Consider the following 18,694-nt stretch of genomic DNA (forward strand, 5'->3'; position numbering starts at 1 on the left):
TGTTTGTCACAGCAGCTAGTGCTTGACTCACGTATTTGTTTGCGCTTCAGCCCTCACCCACGCCTAGAACACAGGCAGGAGTCTTTAATATTCATCCTCACTTTCTGTTTGGCTCCCTCTCCCCCAGCCTCCAAAGGCCAGCTGGACTGTCAGTGCGCTCCTAATGGTATCTGGGGACTTCCCCCTCTCACTGTGCTCCAGATGGTGCCTCGGGGTTCCCCAGGTCCTCAGGGGTTTCTCTCTCCATCTCCTCTTCCCCTTCCCCGTTCTCAATGTGAGGCAGTCTCCAAGGTCCTTCTCTTTTTCTTGACATTGCCTCCTAGGTGACCTCTGCTACTTCCTCCCCACTAACCCAGTCTCTGGCCCTGTGCGAATGGGGTAAAGGGAGGCTTCTCCAAATTGCCAGGAAAACCCAGGGTGCTCTGTGCCTCCACCCTGTGTGCAGGCCATCCTCTCTTGGCAGAATCAGGTCAGCACGTTCATTTCCAAGGAGTAACTCCAAGTCCCACTAATGGAGAGACTGGGAGTCTCTCCTGTGGACCAGATGGGTTTTGAGGAAGAAATTCCTCTGTGCTGTGGTGATCTGAGGCAGATGAGAGGAAGCCCAGCCGCAGCCTGGCTGTGGGCCCCTGGGTCCCTTTGCGCCTCTGCTCCCATGGTCTCCTGGGGGGCAGAGCTGCCAGCCTCCTCCCTGGAGGGGCTTTCAGCAGCCAAGACCTTGGAGGGAGGAAAGGGATGGTGGTGTAGGGACAGAGAAGGGTACACAGCTGTAGATGCTGGGAGAGAAGATGCAAGGCGAGGGGGACAGGGTGGGGGCGCTAGGTGGGCGCTGCCCTCCCTACTCCCCCTAGGAATGGGGGCTCCTCTCTGTGCCCTGCCCACCAGAAGTGCCCTCGCCCCGCGCCATCTAAGCGCCCACACAGTTGCCTTGGGGAAAGCAGGGGCATGGCCTTTCTTGGGACAGCGGAAGAAGGGCCCTTCTGCGGGTGGCAGGAGCCCTGTGAACACTAGGGTTGGCGCCAGGGAGGATGTCAAAGCTAGAGAAACGCCCCCACTTCCCTGGGCCGCCTTGCCAGAGGACAATACAAGCCTCTAAGATACATGTGTATCCTTGCGTCTGCTAGACGGATGTCCTGCACACACTCCAGATGCTTCCATCCCAAGAGAGACTTGTCCCCTCCCGCCTTGGGAAATGGCACCGCCATCGCTCACCCGGGACTCTCTCTCTCCCCTCTCCCAGCCTCCCTGCAGAGCCCTCCCTCCTCCTCCTCTCCCTCTGCCCTGCCTCCGCCCCAGATGTGAACGCCCCAGCAGGCTCTTCGTGGCCTCCCTTCCTCAAATGGAACAAAACACCTGGGCAGAGGTTGCCTCTGAGAGGTGGTGAGAGTGGGTGGGGATTGAGCCAGAAGGGACATGTGGGAACTTTTGAGAGTGGCAATAATGTTCTATGTCCTGATAGCAGGTTTGGCTTACACAGGCGCATGGATTTGTCAAGGTGCAGCAAATGTACGCTTCAGACACATGCATTGCATCAGATGGAAATTTGACACCTAAATAAAAAACACACGCTAAGTATTTAGGGGGAACCGGTCAGAGTCTACAATTTCCTGTGAAAAACCACAGAAATGAGAAACACTGATGGTTGCGTGGGGGATGGGTAGCAATGTGGTAACACCAGTAAAACGTCAGCGGTAGAGTTTAAGGGGTGGGGGGTATACGGCGTTCACTGTGCAACTTCCAACATTGCTGCTTGTGTGAAAACGTGAATAATAAACTGTCAGGCAGGAGTGTCTCCCACCTCCAGACGTGTCCCCTCCGTTTCACATTCCTGTCCGCACCTAGTGCGGTGGTTCTGGGACAGCAAACCAGGCCGCGGCCCGGCCCTGCTTGAAGGCCCTCCGTGGGTCCCGGGGCACACCTTAACTCCCGCGGTGCCCCCGCCACCCTGCGCGGTGGCCTCAGTTTACTTCTCTGGCCGCACCTTCCATTGCTCCCTCCGTCACTGTTTCCACCACAGAAGCACCGAAATACTTGCATCTCCCGGCACAGGTCACGCTCTTCACAACTCCAGTGCCTGAAATTTCTCGTTTACATCCGCTCTACTGTCTTCCCTTCTTTCTCAGTAAAGAAATGTCCATCTCGTTTCAGTTTTAATTTATATTTTTTTGAATTTATTTATTTTTATTGAGGTAACATTCATTAATAACATTAGACAAGTTTCAGGTACACAACATTTTAATTTGATATCTGTATACATTATAGGGCACTCACCACCAAAAGTCTCGTTTCCCTCCGTCACCATATATTTGACACACTTCATCCATTTTCCCCTCCCCTCACCTCCTTCCCCTCTTGTAACCACCAATCTGTTGTCTGTACCTATGAGTTTGTTTTTGTTTTGTTTTATTTAGAACTCCCAGTTTTTATCTGGGGATATGGCCATCTGATAATAAACACCACATTTCCCAGCCACCCTTGGAAAGAGGTGTGGTCACGTGATGCGCAGTGAAAGGACGTATTGATTACAACTGCCTGAAGCGTCCCGAAAAATAGAGGGCACAACCTTCTTCACTCTCTTCGCCTTCATGCTGGTCGGAAGAATGACATGATGGCTGGCGCTCAAGCAGCTGTCTTGGGTCAAGAGCTGAAGGCCATGTGTGTAACATGGCAGGCACTAAAGCAGACTAAGGCTGGGTCCCTGACATTGTTGTGTACCAGACCAGCCCCGGACCGCTACATCTGGACTTCTATATGGAAGAGAAATAGTCTCCTGTGGAAGCCATGTCATTTGGATTTTCTGTCACACACAACCAAACCTAGTCCTATCACACTAGCTTCCACACCCTTAAAAGTTTTGGTCCTTGTGCTTGGAATATTGTCTGCTCACTTTGTTCCTAGCAAACCCTTACTAGCAAACCCTTACTGATGCTTCAAATTCCTATTCAGGCACTGCCTCCTCTGTTACATGTTCCTTGGTGGAATCAATCATTTCTTCCTTTATGATTCCTTTGTACCTTCTATCACAGTGAGCAATTACTGAGCACCCACTGTGTACAAGACACCACACTGAGTCCTGCACATGCACCTCCTCTTTTAATCCTCAGGACCACATCTGAGATAGGTAATTATTTCCAAAGCGGCCATCTTACAGATAGAAAGACAAAAGCCCTGGGAAGTTATAATACTTTCCCTGGATCTCAAAAATAGTACGTGGTGAGCCAAGCATCTAATCCAAGTGTCTGGTTCCAAAGCCTTGAACCCTATCCTTAACTGCTTGTGCCACTGTCCTGACACAAAGTGCTGCCAGCATCTGTTTAGACATCCCCCCTCTTGCCACCTCTAAAGCTCAGGGACTGCGTAGTGTTCCCCGGGGTCCCCCAGGGCCCAGCGCAGAGCCTGGAACTGGTTCTGGCCCAGAGGACCTTCCCGGGAGGTCTCACCTCCCATAGTACACTTGTCGCCACGTGTCCCCTGCATCCATCGGGCTTTCGCGCACACCGTTCGTTATCTCTGCTCAGAAGACCCTGCAGAACGCTCCCCCGTACTTTTGGATCCAGCGGATTGTTACCTCTGCCAACAGGTCTTCTCTCCATAGACCTTGGCGGTGTGCTCACCCTCCCACAGTCCTTTGCTCAAACCTTTGTTGTGTTCCCAATGGCTTTGGGATGTTTCCTCCACTCGACTTTGAGTCCCTTGAGAGCAAGGACCATGGCTTGTTCATTTTTTAACAATTTGGAAAATAGTCTCTGGTCAATGCCTGAATATACAGATGAAAACGACCCCCTTACCTGGCTGGCTGGGAGGGTGGGCCCGCGAGCAAAGGAGCGTGGAAGGGGCGGAGCCAGACGTAGAAGCTTTTCTCATTGCTGCCACTAGATGGCAGCAGGGCCTCCCGTCTGCCAGCCTTCCAATTGCCTTTGCCTTTACCTCCCCCCCAACCCCCGCCCCCGAAACCAAGACCCTGGACCACTTAGTTCAGTACAGTAACACTGAAGGAGCTTCCTGACCTGGCCCTTTGCTGGGTGCTATCGTAAAGGTGAGAGGGGGAAGAGGGAGGATCCAAAAGTTAGACGAGTTTAGTTGTGAAGTGCAAATTCTGCCTGGGTTTGAATTTCATGTGTGGCATTTCCTAGCTGTATGACATCGGGTAAGTTACTTAACCTCTCTGTGCCTCAGTCTCCTCGCGTGTTCAATGAGGTTTATAAACATGTCCATCAAAAGGGCTGCTGGGAAGGACAGTAAGTGCAGTGGATGTCTGTGGCTTTTCCATTTCTGCTCCTGAGGAAGCTCACAGAAGCTGTCACAAACTGGGGAGCCGCACCCCAAAGCAGAGAGAGGTGAGAAGGCTGCACCTGTGTTGGAGCCCAGAGGGGGAGAGGACACACCTGCTGGGAAGGGGGTGGAGTTGGGGGCGGGGGAAGATTCCCGGAAGGGGAGCTGGAATGGGCCAGGAAGGGAGGGAGAGAGGACATGGAGGTGCAGTGGAGGTGGGGCTGGGCTCCATCCAGGTGACAGGTGCAAGGTGGGGCTGGAGGAGCCATTGGAGGCTGGGAGGAAAGGGAAGGGGGAGGGAGGTAGTGTCTTCAGGCTACACCTGTTGACGGGAATTTTGGGATCCTGTGTCCCCGCCAGCCCCCCTCCAATAAGCCCCTTTGGGCCTCCAGGGAGAGGAGGAGTCTTGCCGTGGAACTGTATTTTTAGTTCCCTGTGCCTCTCCCGGCTGCTATAAGACACCTCTCCCCACCCCCAGCCCCGCTGCCTGGCGGGAGGCTCAGGAGGACAGCTGGGGAGAAGGGGAGACCTGGTCAGTACGGTGCCTGCCAGGGGCTGGGGGGAGGGGGGTGGGCCCGAGTGGGGTCTGGGGCAAGCTGGGGGGTCCCGCCGCCCCACGAGGGCCTCAGGCGGGTGCTGCAGGCTCCAGGCCCAGCCCAGCCCTGAGTCCGGCCTGGCGCTGGTCCAGGAGGGCAGACCCTGCCAGGAAGGAGCAAGCAGAGCTGGGCGGGAGGGAGGCACTGTCCGGGCCGCCCCCGAAGGGGACGCTCCCGGGAGGAGGAGGAAGGGAAGCGGTCAAGGTTGAGGGGACCTCTGGCTTTGGAGAGCCAAAGTGTTCTCATTCTTTCCATCGTTGGTTCCCTCGGTATTATCTTAAAGCGCAGTTCCCTCGAGTCAGTGCGGGGAGTTGCCGGAGGCCAAGGGCTAGCCGTTTCCAAGCCACCTGGGCTGGATTGTGTCCCTTGAAACAGAGAGGCCTGGTGCACAGCCCCCCGGGGACTCAAACCTGGGTGGTGGGTGCTGGAAGCCCCTTGCTAGGAAGTTCTCTCTATGTATGTTTGTGATGAGAGGTGAGAGTCAGCAGACACTGAAGAGCACACTTTGCCGGGGGAGGGTGCTCCGTTGAAGTCCTGGGGTGTGTTTAGCCAGGACCAGGAAAGACATAGGTGAACCTGCAGCTTCCCTAGTGCGAGAGGCCCTGCTGGCCCTCTGCATCCCCAAGGACCCAGCAGAGCCAGGACGAGCAAGTAAGCGTGACAAGAGGGCCTATTTTAGTTCAATATAAAGACGAGGCTAAAGCTTTAGGTAGTGAGCTCACAGCTCCTGGGAGTATTCAAGCAGCCGCTTGATGATGATGTGTAGGAAGAATCGCTGCCATTAATGGGAACTTGAACAAAATACCATGGAAGGCCCCCAGAAGCTTCAGCATACTATGGCCCTGTAATTCTAGACTGCTCTATCTCTACCTTTCTATGATCCTGGAATCTAGAACCCAAGTATCCAGAGTGGTGAAAGTCGAAGACTTTGGCACCCTAGAATTCTAATTCTAGGGTCTCGAGACTCCAGAATTTGCAGACTTAAGGATGGTTCTACAATTCTCAGATTTTCACATTCAAAGGAGTCTGTGATATGAAACAGAAAAAGAGAAGCGATAGGCCTGAGCTGGTGGGATCCATTTTGCCCCACTGGGTGTCAAACTAACCCTCCTCTGTGTGCGCGTGTGACATGAGCGTGCAAGGCTGCAGACGGTCGAGTGCAAAGGCAGCGTGGCTTTCCTGTTCCATGCGCCTCCAGCTCCCCTGTTCTAGCCACTTGAAGTCTGTCACAGGGATAATTATAGCCCCCAAACAGAACTGGCGACTCCAGGTAGCCATAGCAACCATTAGGTAACGCCTGTTCTGTTGTAGAGATGTGTAAGTACAAACAGATGTCGGTTCCTGCCTATTAGCTTAAATGGTAAAACTTAAAAGGTTCATCAACTTCAAAGCCACAGGTTTCCATGAGTGTGCCAGTTAATGCGGGTGCCTGCCAAGGGGTGACAGCTTCATATTAAACACTTTAGCATTGGTAATGAGTTGATGAGATTTTAAATACCCAGGCTGTCCCCAGACAGCTCAGGGGCTGGAGATGGGAGGAAAGCTGTAGATTCAAGTTTGGTCTTCAGCTCTGCCGCTTACCAACCTCCAAGTCTTTGTTCCCTGACAGCCAGGTGGGATAGTAATCAGCCCTGGCCTGTCCTGCCCTGCCGCACTGCTGGGCTCACCCTCCAGCAAGTGACCAGAAGTGGTGGCTGAAGCTGCTGAGGGTCTGAGCAGACCCCTTCAGAGCCGCCTTTCCTTTTGGTCCTGGGCCTGGCACAGAGTGGGCCATCAGTTCCAGGCTGTTGAATGAATGAATGAGCAAACGAACGAACAAACGAATGAATGAGTGGTCACTCCCCGGAAAATCCCATGGCATTTTTACCTACTCGTTTTGCTACTGCATCTTCCACTGGTGAAGCTGGAGAGCTCCTGGAGGTCGACTGGCTCGGCGTCCTGGGCTAAGACGCACGTGTGTCTCCCGAGCACACTCTCAGGGACGAGCGCCTGACCGTTTTGGTCATAGGAACCAGCTGATTCAATAAATAAGTAGGGTTCATTGAAAGGCTACACAGGGTGGGGGTGGGGGGCCACATCACATGTGGGAGCTCACAGCAATCCTCAGATGGTAATTGGGCCCGGCATGGAGGTGACAGGTCAACACGGACGGCATTCCAGACCAAGGCTGCAGGGAGGGGCTCTTAACTCAGTGCTGGTCATGAAACTGACTTTTTCACTCTGCCTTTCCTACTGCTTAGTCAATTCTTCCCCAATGTCCCTGTTCACATTTTGAAGAGGGGATCCGATTGACGTAGCTAATAGACATTGGCTGTGGGACAGAGCCCTGACCTGGCGGCCTCAGGCCGGGTGCCAAATCTGGTCCAATCAGCTGAGTCAGGCAGTAAGTTGCGGGGAGAACATGACCGCTACACCTGCCCCTCAGCAGGGCCTGGGGCAGGACAGTTACTTTTAGAAAGAGCTATATATGTAGGGTAGGCATAACAGACATGCCTAGTACTGGCCCAGGGCAGTCAGCATGCTTCCTTATTCTTTCTGAGCCTCATAGTCCACAGCTGTAGAACAGGGTGATGCTCACTACCTCACAGGGCCGTGGTGAAGATTCGATGTAATCCTGCCCAAGCAGGAAACTGTAAAAGCCCATGTACATGGGAGAAAGGGCTTGTGTATATCTTGATCGTAGCACTAGATGAACTATGCTGTAATTTTATTCTTCCTTATCTCCCCAAGGAGACTAGAGTTTCTTGAACATAGAGGTGTGTTTTATTTGACTTTGTCACCCTCCACATGGAGAGCAGTTTCTGACACACAATAAGGAGCCGGTGACTGATGAGTGGATGGGCAGATGAAGGATGGGTAAATGAATTGGACGGTCGGTGGAGAGGCGACGGATGATGGATGGATGAATGAATGGGTGGGTGATTAGGTGGGCGGATGGATCATGGATGGATGGATGATGGATGATGACGGATGGATTTATAGAAGGCCAGTCATCTTTACTTGCGTTCCTTGCAAGGCCATCCGTCTTTTTATTCAATGAACATTTATTCAACTCAAACCTTGTATGAGACATTGCGTGAGGTCCAAGAGATACACAGATGAAGAAAACAGAGCCCTTGCTCACTTGAACAACAAAGTAAGGTACTCAGGGGTTCAAATTCTAGCTCCATTGAGTCTCTGTGTGACCATGGCAAGTTTCTCTAACTTCCCCTCAGTTTAATGGGGATAGTGCCAGTATCCAGCATGATGAGTTACCGAGAGTAAAGTGCTTGGATAGGCTCTGGCACCCAGCACAATATCTGAGTACTAATGGAGGAGCCCACATGGAGACAAAGAAATGTGAAGCAGGGAGGTGAGCAATACAAAAGGACCACAGAAGATACACAGAGGTGCCTTGAGGGAGTATGTCAAGCAAGACTTTTCAGCGGGAAGTATTTGAATAAGGCCAGGATGCCAGTTTTCTGGGTGGAGCAAGAGAAATTCAGACTCCAAGAGGTTATGGATTTGCCTGGGTTTGCCAGGAATAAGCACAAAACCACCTAGGCTCCTTCCTACCACTCCAGCTGGGTGAGAGGCATTCTGGCAAAGTGGGAAGAATGTGGACAAGGAGACCCATAGGGGCCAGGCCTGCCCCAGGGCCAGCCCGGGCCCCCGCTGCCCAAGCTTAGAAACATGACAGTTCCTCTCAGGGCGGCTGACGGCAGGGAGAGTTGGGTTTCAGGCTGCTGGCATCCGCCTTGGTGGTGCCCTTTCTGTTGGCCGTTGAGAGTCCAGACAGTGGCCCAACCTCCTCCCCACTCTTTCCACACACACAACCACCCCCTCTGCCATGTGGCCTGAGTTGTCCTACCTCCCCACAATGGCACCTGCCCCAAAATAGCTTCCATGTGAGGGCTAGAGAAAGGAAAAGATTAGACCCCTGCAAGAAGGCGGGGGAGGGGAGGGGGGCAGCAGTGAGCAAGCTGTCAAGTGATCTGTGTCAAGCACCAGGGAAGGTATAAAAGCCCTTTGGGGCCAGGCGGCCTCAAATCCCAGCTGTCAGGGCCAGGACACTCGGTCAGCCTGCACCTGCTCTTTCTGTCTTCTTCAGACGACGCCATGGGGCTCAGCGACGGGGAATGGCAGTCCGTGCTGACTATCTGGGGGAAGGTGGAGGCTGACATCCCAGGCCATGGGCAAGCAGTCCTCATCAGGTAAAAGGAAGAGATTGTATTGTCCTATGACCTGCCTCCCAGAGATCGAGGGTGTTTGACAGCAAGATGGAACTTTGTCCTGGGGTTGACCAGTTGGCTGTGTTATTGCGTTTGTGAAAATCCCCGTTTTGTTCTCCTTTGTTCTTAAGTGTCAGGGGTTAGAATCAGAAAAGGAAAGGAGATGCATCTCATACCTGTGAGATGTTTGATGCTCAAACCTGAATGCCTAGAGCCCACGAAGAGGAATTATAGACAGTCAGAGTTAACCACAGCCCTGAGTGGTCTTCTCCAGCTGCCTCACTTATTGGATGAGGATGAAAGAGGACGTGAGGAGACAGATGTCCCCCCAGAGTCACAAGTTCATTAAAGTCTATAAAGTATCAAGGCTAAGAGCTGGCCTTCCAGATGAGACGTGTAGCTCTCGACCTGGCTTTGCTACTGAGCAACTGTGTGAGCTACGGGAAGCTACACGGCCTCTCTGAGCCTTGATTTCTTCCCCTGTGCAGTGGGAGAAATGCTAATATCCGCATGATAGAGTAGAAGTGAGAATTAAATAGGGTGAGTCATGTTAGGGGCTCAGCACATTTCCTGGCATATAAAGTTCTAAAAGACGTTGATAACCGTTATAGATGCAGTCCAGCCCACAGACCTTTAAAGTATTATAATTAGAAAACAGATGACCTTGAGTATGTCTTCAATCTTAGAGCTCAGACCGATGTGGTCTCCAAACATGTCTTACCTTCTACAGCAAGGGATTCCAGAATAAACCAAAGGGGAAAAAATGTCCAAGTTTTGTATATAGAGCACGGCTTGTGGCCTGTAAATAGAATCTCATCTTCCATTGCCCTGCACCCCCAATGGTGGTCAGCTCTCCTCTTTGCCCGGCGCCTTGGCTCATGCTCTGGGACAGCCCAGGTCAAATACGTACTGTGGTGTAAATCAGCATTTCTGCACCGGGAAGAAGGGGCAATGGGGTTGCCACGGGGTTGCCATGAGTGAATGGATTGCCCTTCACAATTTAATTTACAGATGAATTTCTCCTTCTCTCTGAGCCAGGGCAGGTTTTTCTCTCCACCAGGGTGCCCTTTTAGTCTCCCCTGGGCTTCATGCATTTCCAGCTCCCATGCCTGGGGAGAATGGCCAGTCCTGGAAGCTCCGCTCCCTGAAGTTCGAGCCCTTGGCAGCCCACACTAGAATCACTGGAGGAAGCACAGTCAAGGAAGTTCTCTGCTGCCTCACCTTAGGATTTTTTCGTATGTCCTTCTCCCCCTGTCTCTGTCATCTGGCTGCTGAGGCTGCAACAGTTTCTCTCTGATTGGACAAAAGGCTCCCCCCACCAAGCTGACATCGACATTGGTGACCCCCTTCAGCCACCTGCTGTGTGGCCTTGGACAAGTCTCCCGCCCTTTCTGGGTCCTATTTCCCTGTGGCTTGAGTGAAGGGGTTTTCTGCCGTGGTCTCTGAGACCCGTCCCGCCCGCGTGCCCTGGCATTCCCCATGTCCCTGGTCCCCCTGCTACCGGAGGGGGCACAGGGCAGCCGGCGGGGGGAGGCCAGCCTGCAGAGCAGGAGTCTTTCCAAGGTGACCTGGGGCTGCCAGCCCTGAGACAGGGACTGCATGTCTTGAAGAAGACTCGGGGGAGTGTGTCATCAGGGGAAACCTTTTCTCTCTTCCCAGGGTGGATCAGAGAGTCCTGTGCCATGGGCCAGGTGCCAGGGACAAGATGTCACGTCTAAGGCTGGTGGCCCCTTAAGGCTCCAGAGGGCCTGATGCCCTATCACATCTTAGGCTGCAGGACATGTGGAGACCATGACAACTGGCTCTGCCTTCTCAGTGTTTGGGGTGAGGGGAGGGGGTGGGGAGAGACGGCTAACTCCCAGGCCTGCCAATGCCCGCTTATGACCTGGCCTCTTGGTTCTGCTCCAGATACTGAACCTGGAAGGGCCATTCCTCCCACCCCTCTGATCGTCAAAGAGCACGCTGCAGTTCAGCTGAGTTTGTTATTAAATGCTCAGGGCTGATGATAAAGTTCTAGAACGCAGAAGCTGGAAGGACATTTGAAGAATCTGGTTCCAGGAGTAGGGGTTCAGGAAAGGCCCCCCCCTGCCTTTCCTTCTCTTGCCCAAACTTTTCCTGCTTTATTCCTTTTTGCATTTGAGCAAAGGACTTCAAGGTCATGAAAAATTTGAGAATCACTGTTGGTGGTCATTAACTCTTCTAGCAGAGAGGAAACATGGCCCAAGAGTCCGAGACAGCCCATGGGGGCCACAGGCAGAACCACAAATTCCTGGCCCTAACAATGACCCTGCTGCGGTGATGGAGGTGGTGATGGGGATGATGGCGGTAATGATGAAGGCGAGGAGGAGAATGATGATGGTGTTGAGGATGGAGGAGGTGCTGGGGGTAGAGATGATGACAAGGAGGAGGGGACAGCAAATATTTCAACAGGACTCACTGCTTGCCAGGCCCTGTGTTCAGCACGTCACACATATTAACTCACTTAAGCCTCACAACTTTATGAGGTATGTACTATTTTTACTGTCACCTTTAACAGAGAGGCTAAGTAACTTGCCCAAAGTCACACAGCTGGAATTCGAGTCCGAGCAGCTTGGCTTTAGCATATCTGCTGTCAGCCGCTGTGCTGTATTCGTCCACGGTCTTGGCACGTTAGTGATGAGTTCCCATCCCCACCTGGCTCTTCGGTTCCAGAGCACAGAGGGAGTTCTGCAGGTCTGAGAGAGACCTCCGACTTCTGTGCGGGAGTCTAATTGGGGACAGTTCAGTGGACAGCTGGGAACTGCCCTCCTTTCTCTCTGACCTGCCTGCGGGTCTGTGATCAACAAGGCAGGTTGATGACAGAGTTGAAAATGAAAACAACAGGCGAGGGGACATTTCTAAAACACTCGGAAAATCATCCCCACCCATTTCCACAGGGTAGGGGCTTCGTCGGCTCATTTTGGAGGTTGCTGCTATCCGATGAGTCTGGGTGTGGCCCTCTGTGGCTGCCCTGGGGACCCTCAGCTGCAGGACTTAAGGCCAAGGGAGGGAGGCGGCTGTGTGGTGCCCGAATGTTCTGGTGGGCCCTACTCAGGCGAACTAACTTTGACATAAACCTGGGCTCCCTCTGTGGCTGACTGGTGCTTGAGTAGAGGGTGGTGTTGGGGGCAGGAGTTAGTATTTGTTGGCTGAGAAATCGGCTGGACCAAGCCTTGTGCTTTACAGATGGGTGCACTAAGAGAGGTTGAGCGGCTCCTTTAAAGTCACACAGCATGTTGAAGACAGGGCTGGGGACAGAATTCAGCTTCTGTAATTCTCAGTCCCATGTCCTTTCTCCGGGACATCTGGGAGACTCCCAAAATGTCGGAGAACTCTGGCCCCTTTGGGTCCCAGGCCCTCGGCCCCATCCAGCCCCAGACAGTCCCCTTCCAATGTCCTGGTGTCAGGCCTCTGCCTGCGGGTGCTCGGTGTCGCTTCTGTCAGGCAGGCGTTCCAGGATCGTTGTAGCCAGATAATAATAGCCAGGAGCTATGTAAGGACCCTTGGGTGAAAGGTGCCAGAGATGAGCTGTCAGTGACACACAAGGCTTGGCCTGGGCCCCGGGGTGAGGTGATGACATTGGCCACAGCCGTGGACAGCCCTGAGCTTTCTGGGAAAGACAGGGCGGGGGGGCAGGGAAGAATAGCTCCCGGGGGGGGCGGTGCTCCCCGTCCGCGCTACGTGATGCCTGTCTGTGCGGGCATGCATGTGGGTACCGGTGTATGCTGGAAGTACGTGTGCCCACTGGAGGGAGTCCACAGTCAAGCTGAAGGGTGTCACAGAGCCAGGAAGCTACAAAAGAGGAACTTTTCAAGGAACTGAAGCCATGAGGCAGGAGGGGATAGAGCCTGGGCAGACAGGATTGCTCCTACAAACATCCAGGGTGCAACCCAGGGAGGGGGAGTGAGTAATGGAAATGTCCACCATTGGGTTCGGGTCTGGGCTCTGCCACCGTCTGTCCATGTGACCCTGGGCTAGTCACCTGCCGCTGGGGCCTTCTGTTGGCCCATCAGTGAAACAGGGGACATTCCCCTGCACCCAGGGCCAGCGATGATGCCCTTTAGCCAACACCAGCCTCTTGACAGCAGGAAAGACTGAGGTCCAAGGCTGGAGGTGCCGGCTCAGGGTCACGAGCAGAACCCCTCTGTGGCCAGCTCACGGGGTCCCTGGCAGGAGCGAGGGCCTGGTCTTAGGCAGGCAGCTCCCACCAAGGCCCCTCACCCTCTGTAGTGTGAGGGGCATGGGAGGTGCAGGGAATCAAAGCTGGGCCTCAAAATAAGCAAGAGCTTTCTAAGCCTGAGAGCTGCTAGGCCGTGGAACGGCTCTCACGGCAGGTAAGGAGCCTCCCGTAGCTGGGAGTATGTAAGCAGCCCAATGACGATCCCTAGGCAGGAGGCTGCCGAGGTGGTCCTCGGCATGGACTGCATTTTGAGTCACCCAGATGTGATTTCAGGCTGGTTCCTCTGCACACCAGCCCTGTAATATTGAACAAGGACTTCTCACCCCGAGCTGCTGGCCCCTCATCTGTGACGTGGGTAATATGACCCTAAGTCAAATGCAGAGCCTAGCACAGGCGCTCAAAAAATCCAGGGTCCTTTGGCCCCCGCCTCTGCTCCTCTCTCAATGCTACTCTGACATCTACTTTCCAAACAACTTAGAGAAAATTAAGGTGAAGCCAGGGTGCAATGCGGCGATGCCTTCCCTTCCTTCCTCTCACAATAACAATGAAGAAGAGGGCGATGATAAAAATAGACCTGACATCTATACGATCTTCTTAACCAATGTTACCCTAATACATTTAATTAAAAAAAATAGTAATTAAAAATAATAGCAAGCATTTATGCCACACATTGCGTGGCACTCAGCATGTATGATCTCGCTTACTCCTCCCAGCACTTCCATAGGCAGGGACTAGTAACCCCCGTCCCTCGGACGAGGAAGCACAGGCTCAGAGAGGTGACGTGAACGGCCCAAGGTCACACAGCGGGGGGAAGGGAGGGAGTCTGGGTCTGAGCTCCAGCCTGGCCACCTCCAGACCCCGCTGCGCATTGCCATGTCTGACCTCAGCCCTCCCTGTGCCCGCAGCCTCTTCACGAGTCACCCTGAGACCCTGGACAAGTTCGAGAAGTTCAAGAACCTGAAGTCAGAGGACGAGATGAAGGCCTCTGAGGACCTGAAGAAGCACGGTGCCACTGTGCTCACTGCCCTGGGGGGCATCCTCAAGAAGAAGGGGCAGCACGAGGCAGAGCTGAAGCCCCTGGCCCAGTCACATGCCACCAAGCACAAGATCCCCGTCAAGTACCTGGAGGTGGGCCACAGGGCCAGGGGCCCGCGGGAGGAAGGAAGGAGGGGCCGCAGAGGGAGGAGATTCAGGCTCAAGTCCCAGCTCAGCCACTGACTTCCTGGGTGCCCTAGGTCACTGCTCTTTGTGCTTCAGTCTCCTCATCTGTGAAGTGGGCTTTACCTCCCTCCTGGGGTCATTGAGATTAGATATACATTCCTCTCCCAAATCAGCATGTAGTTACCAAGGAAGAAGGGGAGAGTGGATATAGGGTGCACAACTTGCATTCTTTCCACAGGTAGTTCCTCTTATCATATCCACTCGACAGACAAGGAAACCGAGGCACAGAGAAGTTAAGTAGTTTGTGTATGGTCACAGAGGTAGCAAATGGCAGGGCCAGGATTCACGCAACGTCTGTATTCCTGCAGAATGCCAGCTTCTAACCCCTGTGCCACGCAGGACTCCTGTGGCAAGAGCGCAGCTGCCGGGGCTCAGTTCTGGCCTTATTGGTTCCAGCGTATTTACAGATGAAGGGACAGAGCCTCAGGCGCCCTAGGGGAGGAGGGGATGTGGTGACAGGGAGCACTAGGGAGCTTGGGGACACAGGCATGGGTGCACTCTCTGGGCGGGGCAGCAGCAGGCAGGCTGGGGCAGCAATGAGGATAAGGATGAGGGTGATGGACGGTGCCCTGGTCACTGCATGGAATACTCACAATTACCCCAAGAGGGAAGGGGTTGCATTCAGTGTCTTCTTTTCCTCTGACCCAAAAGGAGTTCAAAGGTAGGGAGTCCAGAGTTGGTATGGGAGCCCTGGGGATATAGAGTCTTTCTGTTCTACCTTCCAAAGTTGACTCAGAGTCCAAGACGGCTGCTAGAGCTCCAGCCATCTAGTCCATAGTCCAAAGAGGAAACACAAGGAAGAGAGGAAAGCTCTCTTTTAAGGAGTTTAAGGAGTCCCAGAAATCTTATCCCATGATTTTGAATACACCTCATTGTCCAGTAGTTAAAAGACCATGCCTATCTGCATGGGAAGCTGGGAAATGTGATCTATTGCCATTCCAAATACAATTAGCGTTCTGTGACCAGGGAATACAGAAAAAATGGATGTTAGGCAGGCAATCAGCAGTCTCTGCCCCAAGCAGGTACCTTTTTAGTCCCCATTTTACAGATTTGGAAACTGAGGTCTCAACAAGGTTAAGCAGCTTGCCCAAAGCCACACAGCTAAGGAGCCAGGGGGTAGAGTTTGGTCTGTGGTACTCTGGAGCTCAAGCTCCGAACCCCTGTGACACAATATCCCCCCTTAACGATCAGCACCGCCACCCTCTTCAGCCTCTCCTCCCTGAACTCCTGCTGACCACCCCCCCACCCAGTCACGCACAACCCTGCCTGCTCGACCCACTCAGCATCGCAGACGTGAGGAGCCAGTCCTGCCGTTGAGATCTGCGCTTCCTGCAGCCCCTGCCCTCCTCATCTTCCCTTGGCAAACCCCTGCCCATTGCCCAAGGCTCAGCTCGGAAGCCACCTCCTCTGCAGGAGGCAGTCAGCTGCTCCCACCCCCGCCAACCCTCCCCCCAGCAAAGGCACTCGATCCTGATCCTCATCCTGCCACGGCGCCTGCCCGGCTGCGCTGTAATTTATTTCTTTACCCAGCTGTCTTCTGGCTGGGACTGCGCTCCTCAAGGGCAGTCCCTGGCTCTCCCCTACTGCTGAACCCCGGAGACGTAGGGTGAGCTCACACTACGCCTGGGATGACAGCTCATCTCACTAGGCAGGAGGAAACTGAGGCTGAGACGGAAAACCACGTAGCCAGGTTAGCACCACCGGCGAGAAGACTCGAGCCCGGGCCGAGGGGAACACGTGTCCCTTACTGCAGACAGTCAAGACAGAGCCCCCCGAAAGGCTCCCCCTCACTGAGGCACCTCCTTCTGCGCTCTTCGTAAGGACTCTCTCCTCACCGGGCAGCGAGGGGTGCTGAGGGTGCTGGGTGCCGAGGGCGGCTGTCTTTTCTCATTTGTCCAGCCGCCCCATCCCCCAATTTCCTAGACATTAGTGGCTCTGCCACAGACTCAGGAAAGGCTGGGTTGGGGGGACGGCCGGGGGCCTCACTGAAGCTCCCATTTTACAGGTGAAGTCGCACAGCGGGGTGGGTCAGGGCAGAGCTGGGCCTGGGACTCGGGTCTCCCAAGTTCTCCAAGGGCAGGGCTTGCTCCCCGGCGTCCGTACCCCTGCTTCATTTTGTTGCATCTGTGACATTAAAGGTGACCTCGGCCTATGTCCCCAAATCAAGGCCCAAAGGTAGGTGTTCGTGGCTTTTGAGCTGATGGCGTTTTCAAGGTGCTGTGCCCCTTGGAGTCTCCTTCAGCTCCCAGCCTCCCACCCCCTGCTTCGGGCGCTTGCACCCCCAGGCACCCTGAGAAAGTGGGAAAACCCAACCGCAGTGCAGTCCCTGGCTCCATCCCTGCCTCTGGGCGTCAGTTGCCCTCCATCCCCTGGGTGCCAGCTCCAGCTCTGCCGTCCCCTGGCTACGTGACCTCCGTCGGGGCTTCTCCGCTGTCAATGACCCTGCTGGGCCCCCTGCGGCTGGCGTCACATCTTAATTCATTGTTGAAAAAGGGCAGGAGCATCTTCTATCCAGAGACCTACCAGCCCGAAAGCAGCCCCGGGCTGGAGGTTTTCTGGGTGATGGCACATGGACGTAAAGACAGCAGTGATCGTGGGCCCAGTGTGAGACGTTACCGTCCTGGGGGGGCACCGCAGGCCTGGTCCCTTCCCCCGTCTCCTGCCCTCCCCGCAATGTGTTTGAGCCCCAAGCCTGGGCTTGGCACAGAAAATGTAATGCTCTGCACCTGCAGCCCCATAGACGTAAGGCGATGACTTAGGCCACACTAAGCCATTAATGCAAAAATTAAATACACTCCATTGGAAGAAATAGACATTTCTTTCTAGATTTCCTGATTGCAATGCTGGGTAAAATCACAGCCGTGAGCATTGCCCTCCCTCCCTCCGACCCTGGCGGCGGCGCCCAAGCCCTTGCCAGGCTGCGGTGGGGCGCTCACCCTGAGCGCCAGTGGAGGAGGGTAGTGGGCGAGCTGGCCCACCTGGCTATGGGGCTTCGGGCACACAGCTTCACTTTCCCTCATCTGTGCCGAGGTGGGCCTCAGTTTCCCCATCCACCCCTGTCTCTTGGGTTGTGGGAATTAGAGGAGTTAATCTACAGAGACCACTCGGCAGCGCCTAGTGTATAGGAAGTGCTCAATAAACAGCCCTGGAGGAGAGGGAAGCTGGGACTCGGTCTGACTCCCGCCTGGCGCTGGCTTGTGCCGGCCCAGTGACCTGCACCCCTCTCATCCCCTCCCTGCAGTTCATCTCGGAAGCCATCATCCAGGTTCTGAAGAACAAGCACTCTGGGGACTTTGGCACCGATGCCCAGGAAGCCATGAAGAAGGCTCTGGAGCTCTTCCGGAACGACATCGCTGCCAAGTACAAGGAGCTGGGGTTCCAGGGCTAAGCCCCCCAAAGCTCCCACCCCCACCCACCTGGGCCCAGGTGCAGGGGAGGGCGGGGACTGAATCTCTCATAGCTGTGTAGAGTTTGCTTCTGAGTGTCTGCTTTGAGTATGAGAGGTGGTGGGAGAGGCGGAGGGGCTGGGAGGGGGCGGTCAAGGTGGCTTGCCACGCCTGGGCGGGGCTCCCTGTGGAGGGTCCTCACCTTGGGAACAGGGAGAAGCATTGCCCTCAGCTCACTGTGGCCTGCGGACTGTGGACCATACGTAACTCTCCTCTCACCTAAATCCCAACCCAATTCCTTCCAACCTCCAAACGGACCCATTCCTGTACCCTCGCCTTTAACCCCAAATCCAAGCTGCAAACTAAGCCCCAGCCACGATAATTCTCTGATCGCCCCGCCCTGCGCCCCGCCCCTTAAAGACAGCAGAGTGTCCCTTTGCCGTGAGAAGGAGGTGGGAGGCGGGGTGGCCGACCGCCACATCCAGCCCTAGGGAGGTGTGGGGTGTCTGGAACAGAAGTGTGCCTTCTCAGCTGATGGAGTGACTCACCTGGTTTTAATAAAAGACTCTGCAACATCACAGCCTCTGCCCGGAGCTTTTCATCCCCTCGAACAAATGAAGGGGACCTCGGGGGAGAAATGGTGGGAAGGTCAGCAATGGAATCCAGGACGCAGAGGGCCTTGTGGGGAGGAGGAGGGAGCGGAGGAAGCAGGGAGGAGATGTAGGAAGGCGGGTGGGGGGCGGCGGGGGGCGGGGCGGTTTGGCGAACTGCCTTCCTTAGGCTGCCACAGCTCAGTGGCGGCAACAACGC

The 18,694-nt window shown here is 54.5% G+C and overlaps 1 protein-coding gene across 1 annotated transcript; it reads left to right on the top strand.

Annotated features, from left to right (window-relative positions):
* Positions 1-4,763: 4,763 nt before the first annotated feature.
* MB (myoglobin) lies at positions 4,764-18,462 on the top strand. Its single transcript, XM_054574555.1, has 4 exons — positions 4,764-4,804; positions 8,959-9,061; positions 14,183-14,405; positions 17,740-18,462. The coding sequence occupies exons 2-4, from the start codon at positions 8,967-8,969 to the stop codon at positions 17,884-17,886; spliced, it is 465 nt and encodes a 154-aa protein (XP_054430530.1). The 5' UTR covers positions 4,764-4,804; positions 8,959-8,966; the 3' UTR covers positions 17,887-18,462.
* The last annotated feature ends 232 nt before the right edge of the window (positions 18,463-18,694 follow it).

Source organism: Pteronotus mesoamericanus, unplaced genomic scaffold (genome assembly GCF_021234165.1).
Source record: "Pteronotus mesoamericanus isolate MK-2021 breed Mesoamerican mustached bat unplaced genomic scaffold, CSHL_Meso_final contig_263, whole genome shotgun sequence".
In the NCBI taxonomy this organism is placed as follows: domain Eukaryota; kingdom Metazoa; phylum Chordata; class Mammalia; order Chiroptera; family Mormoopidae; genus Pteronotus; species Pteronotus mesoamericanus.

What these genes read in the sequence shown, in the direction of transcription:
- MB (XM_054574555.1), top strand. Translation starts at nt 8,967, where the DNA reads ATGGGGCTCAGCGACGGGGAATGGCAGTCCGTGCTGACTATCTGGGGG. An exon ending in GGGCAAGCAGTCCTCATCAG is followed by an intron (nt 9,062 to 14,182) that starts GTAAAAGGAAGA and finishes CTGTGCCCGCAG; the next exon opens with CCTCTTCACGAGTCACCCTG. An exon ending in TCCCCGTCAAGTACCTGGAG is followed by an intron (nt 14,406 to 17,739) that starts GTGGGCCACAGG and finishes CCCTCCCTGCAG; the next exon opens with TTCATCTCGGAAGCCATCAT.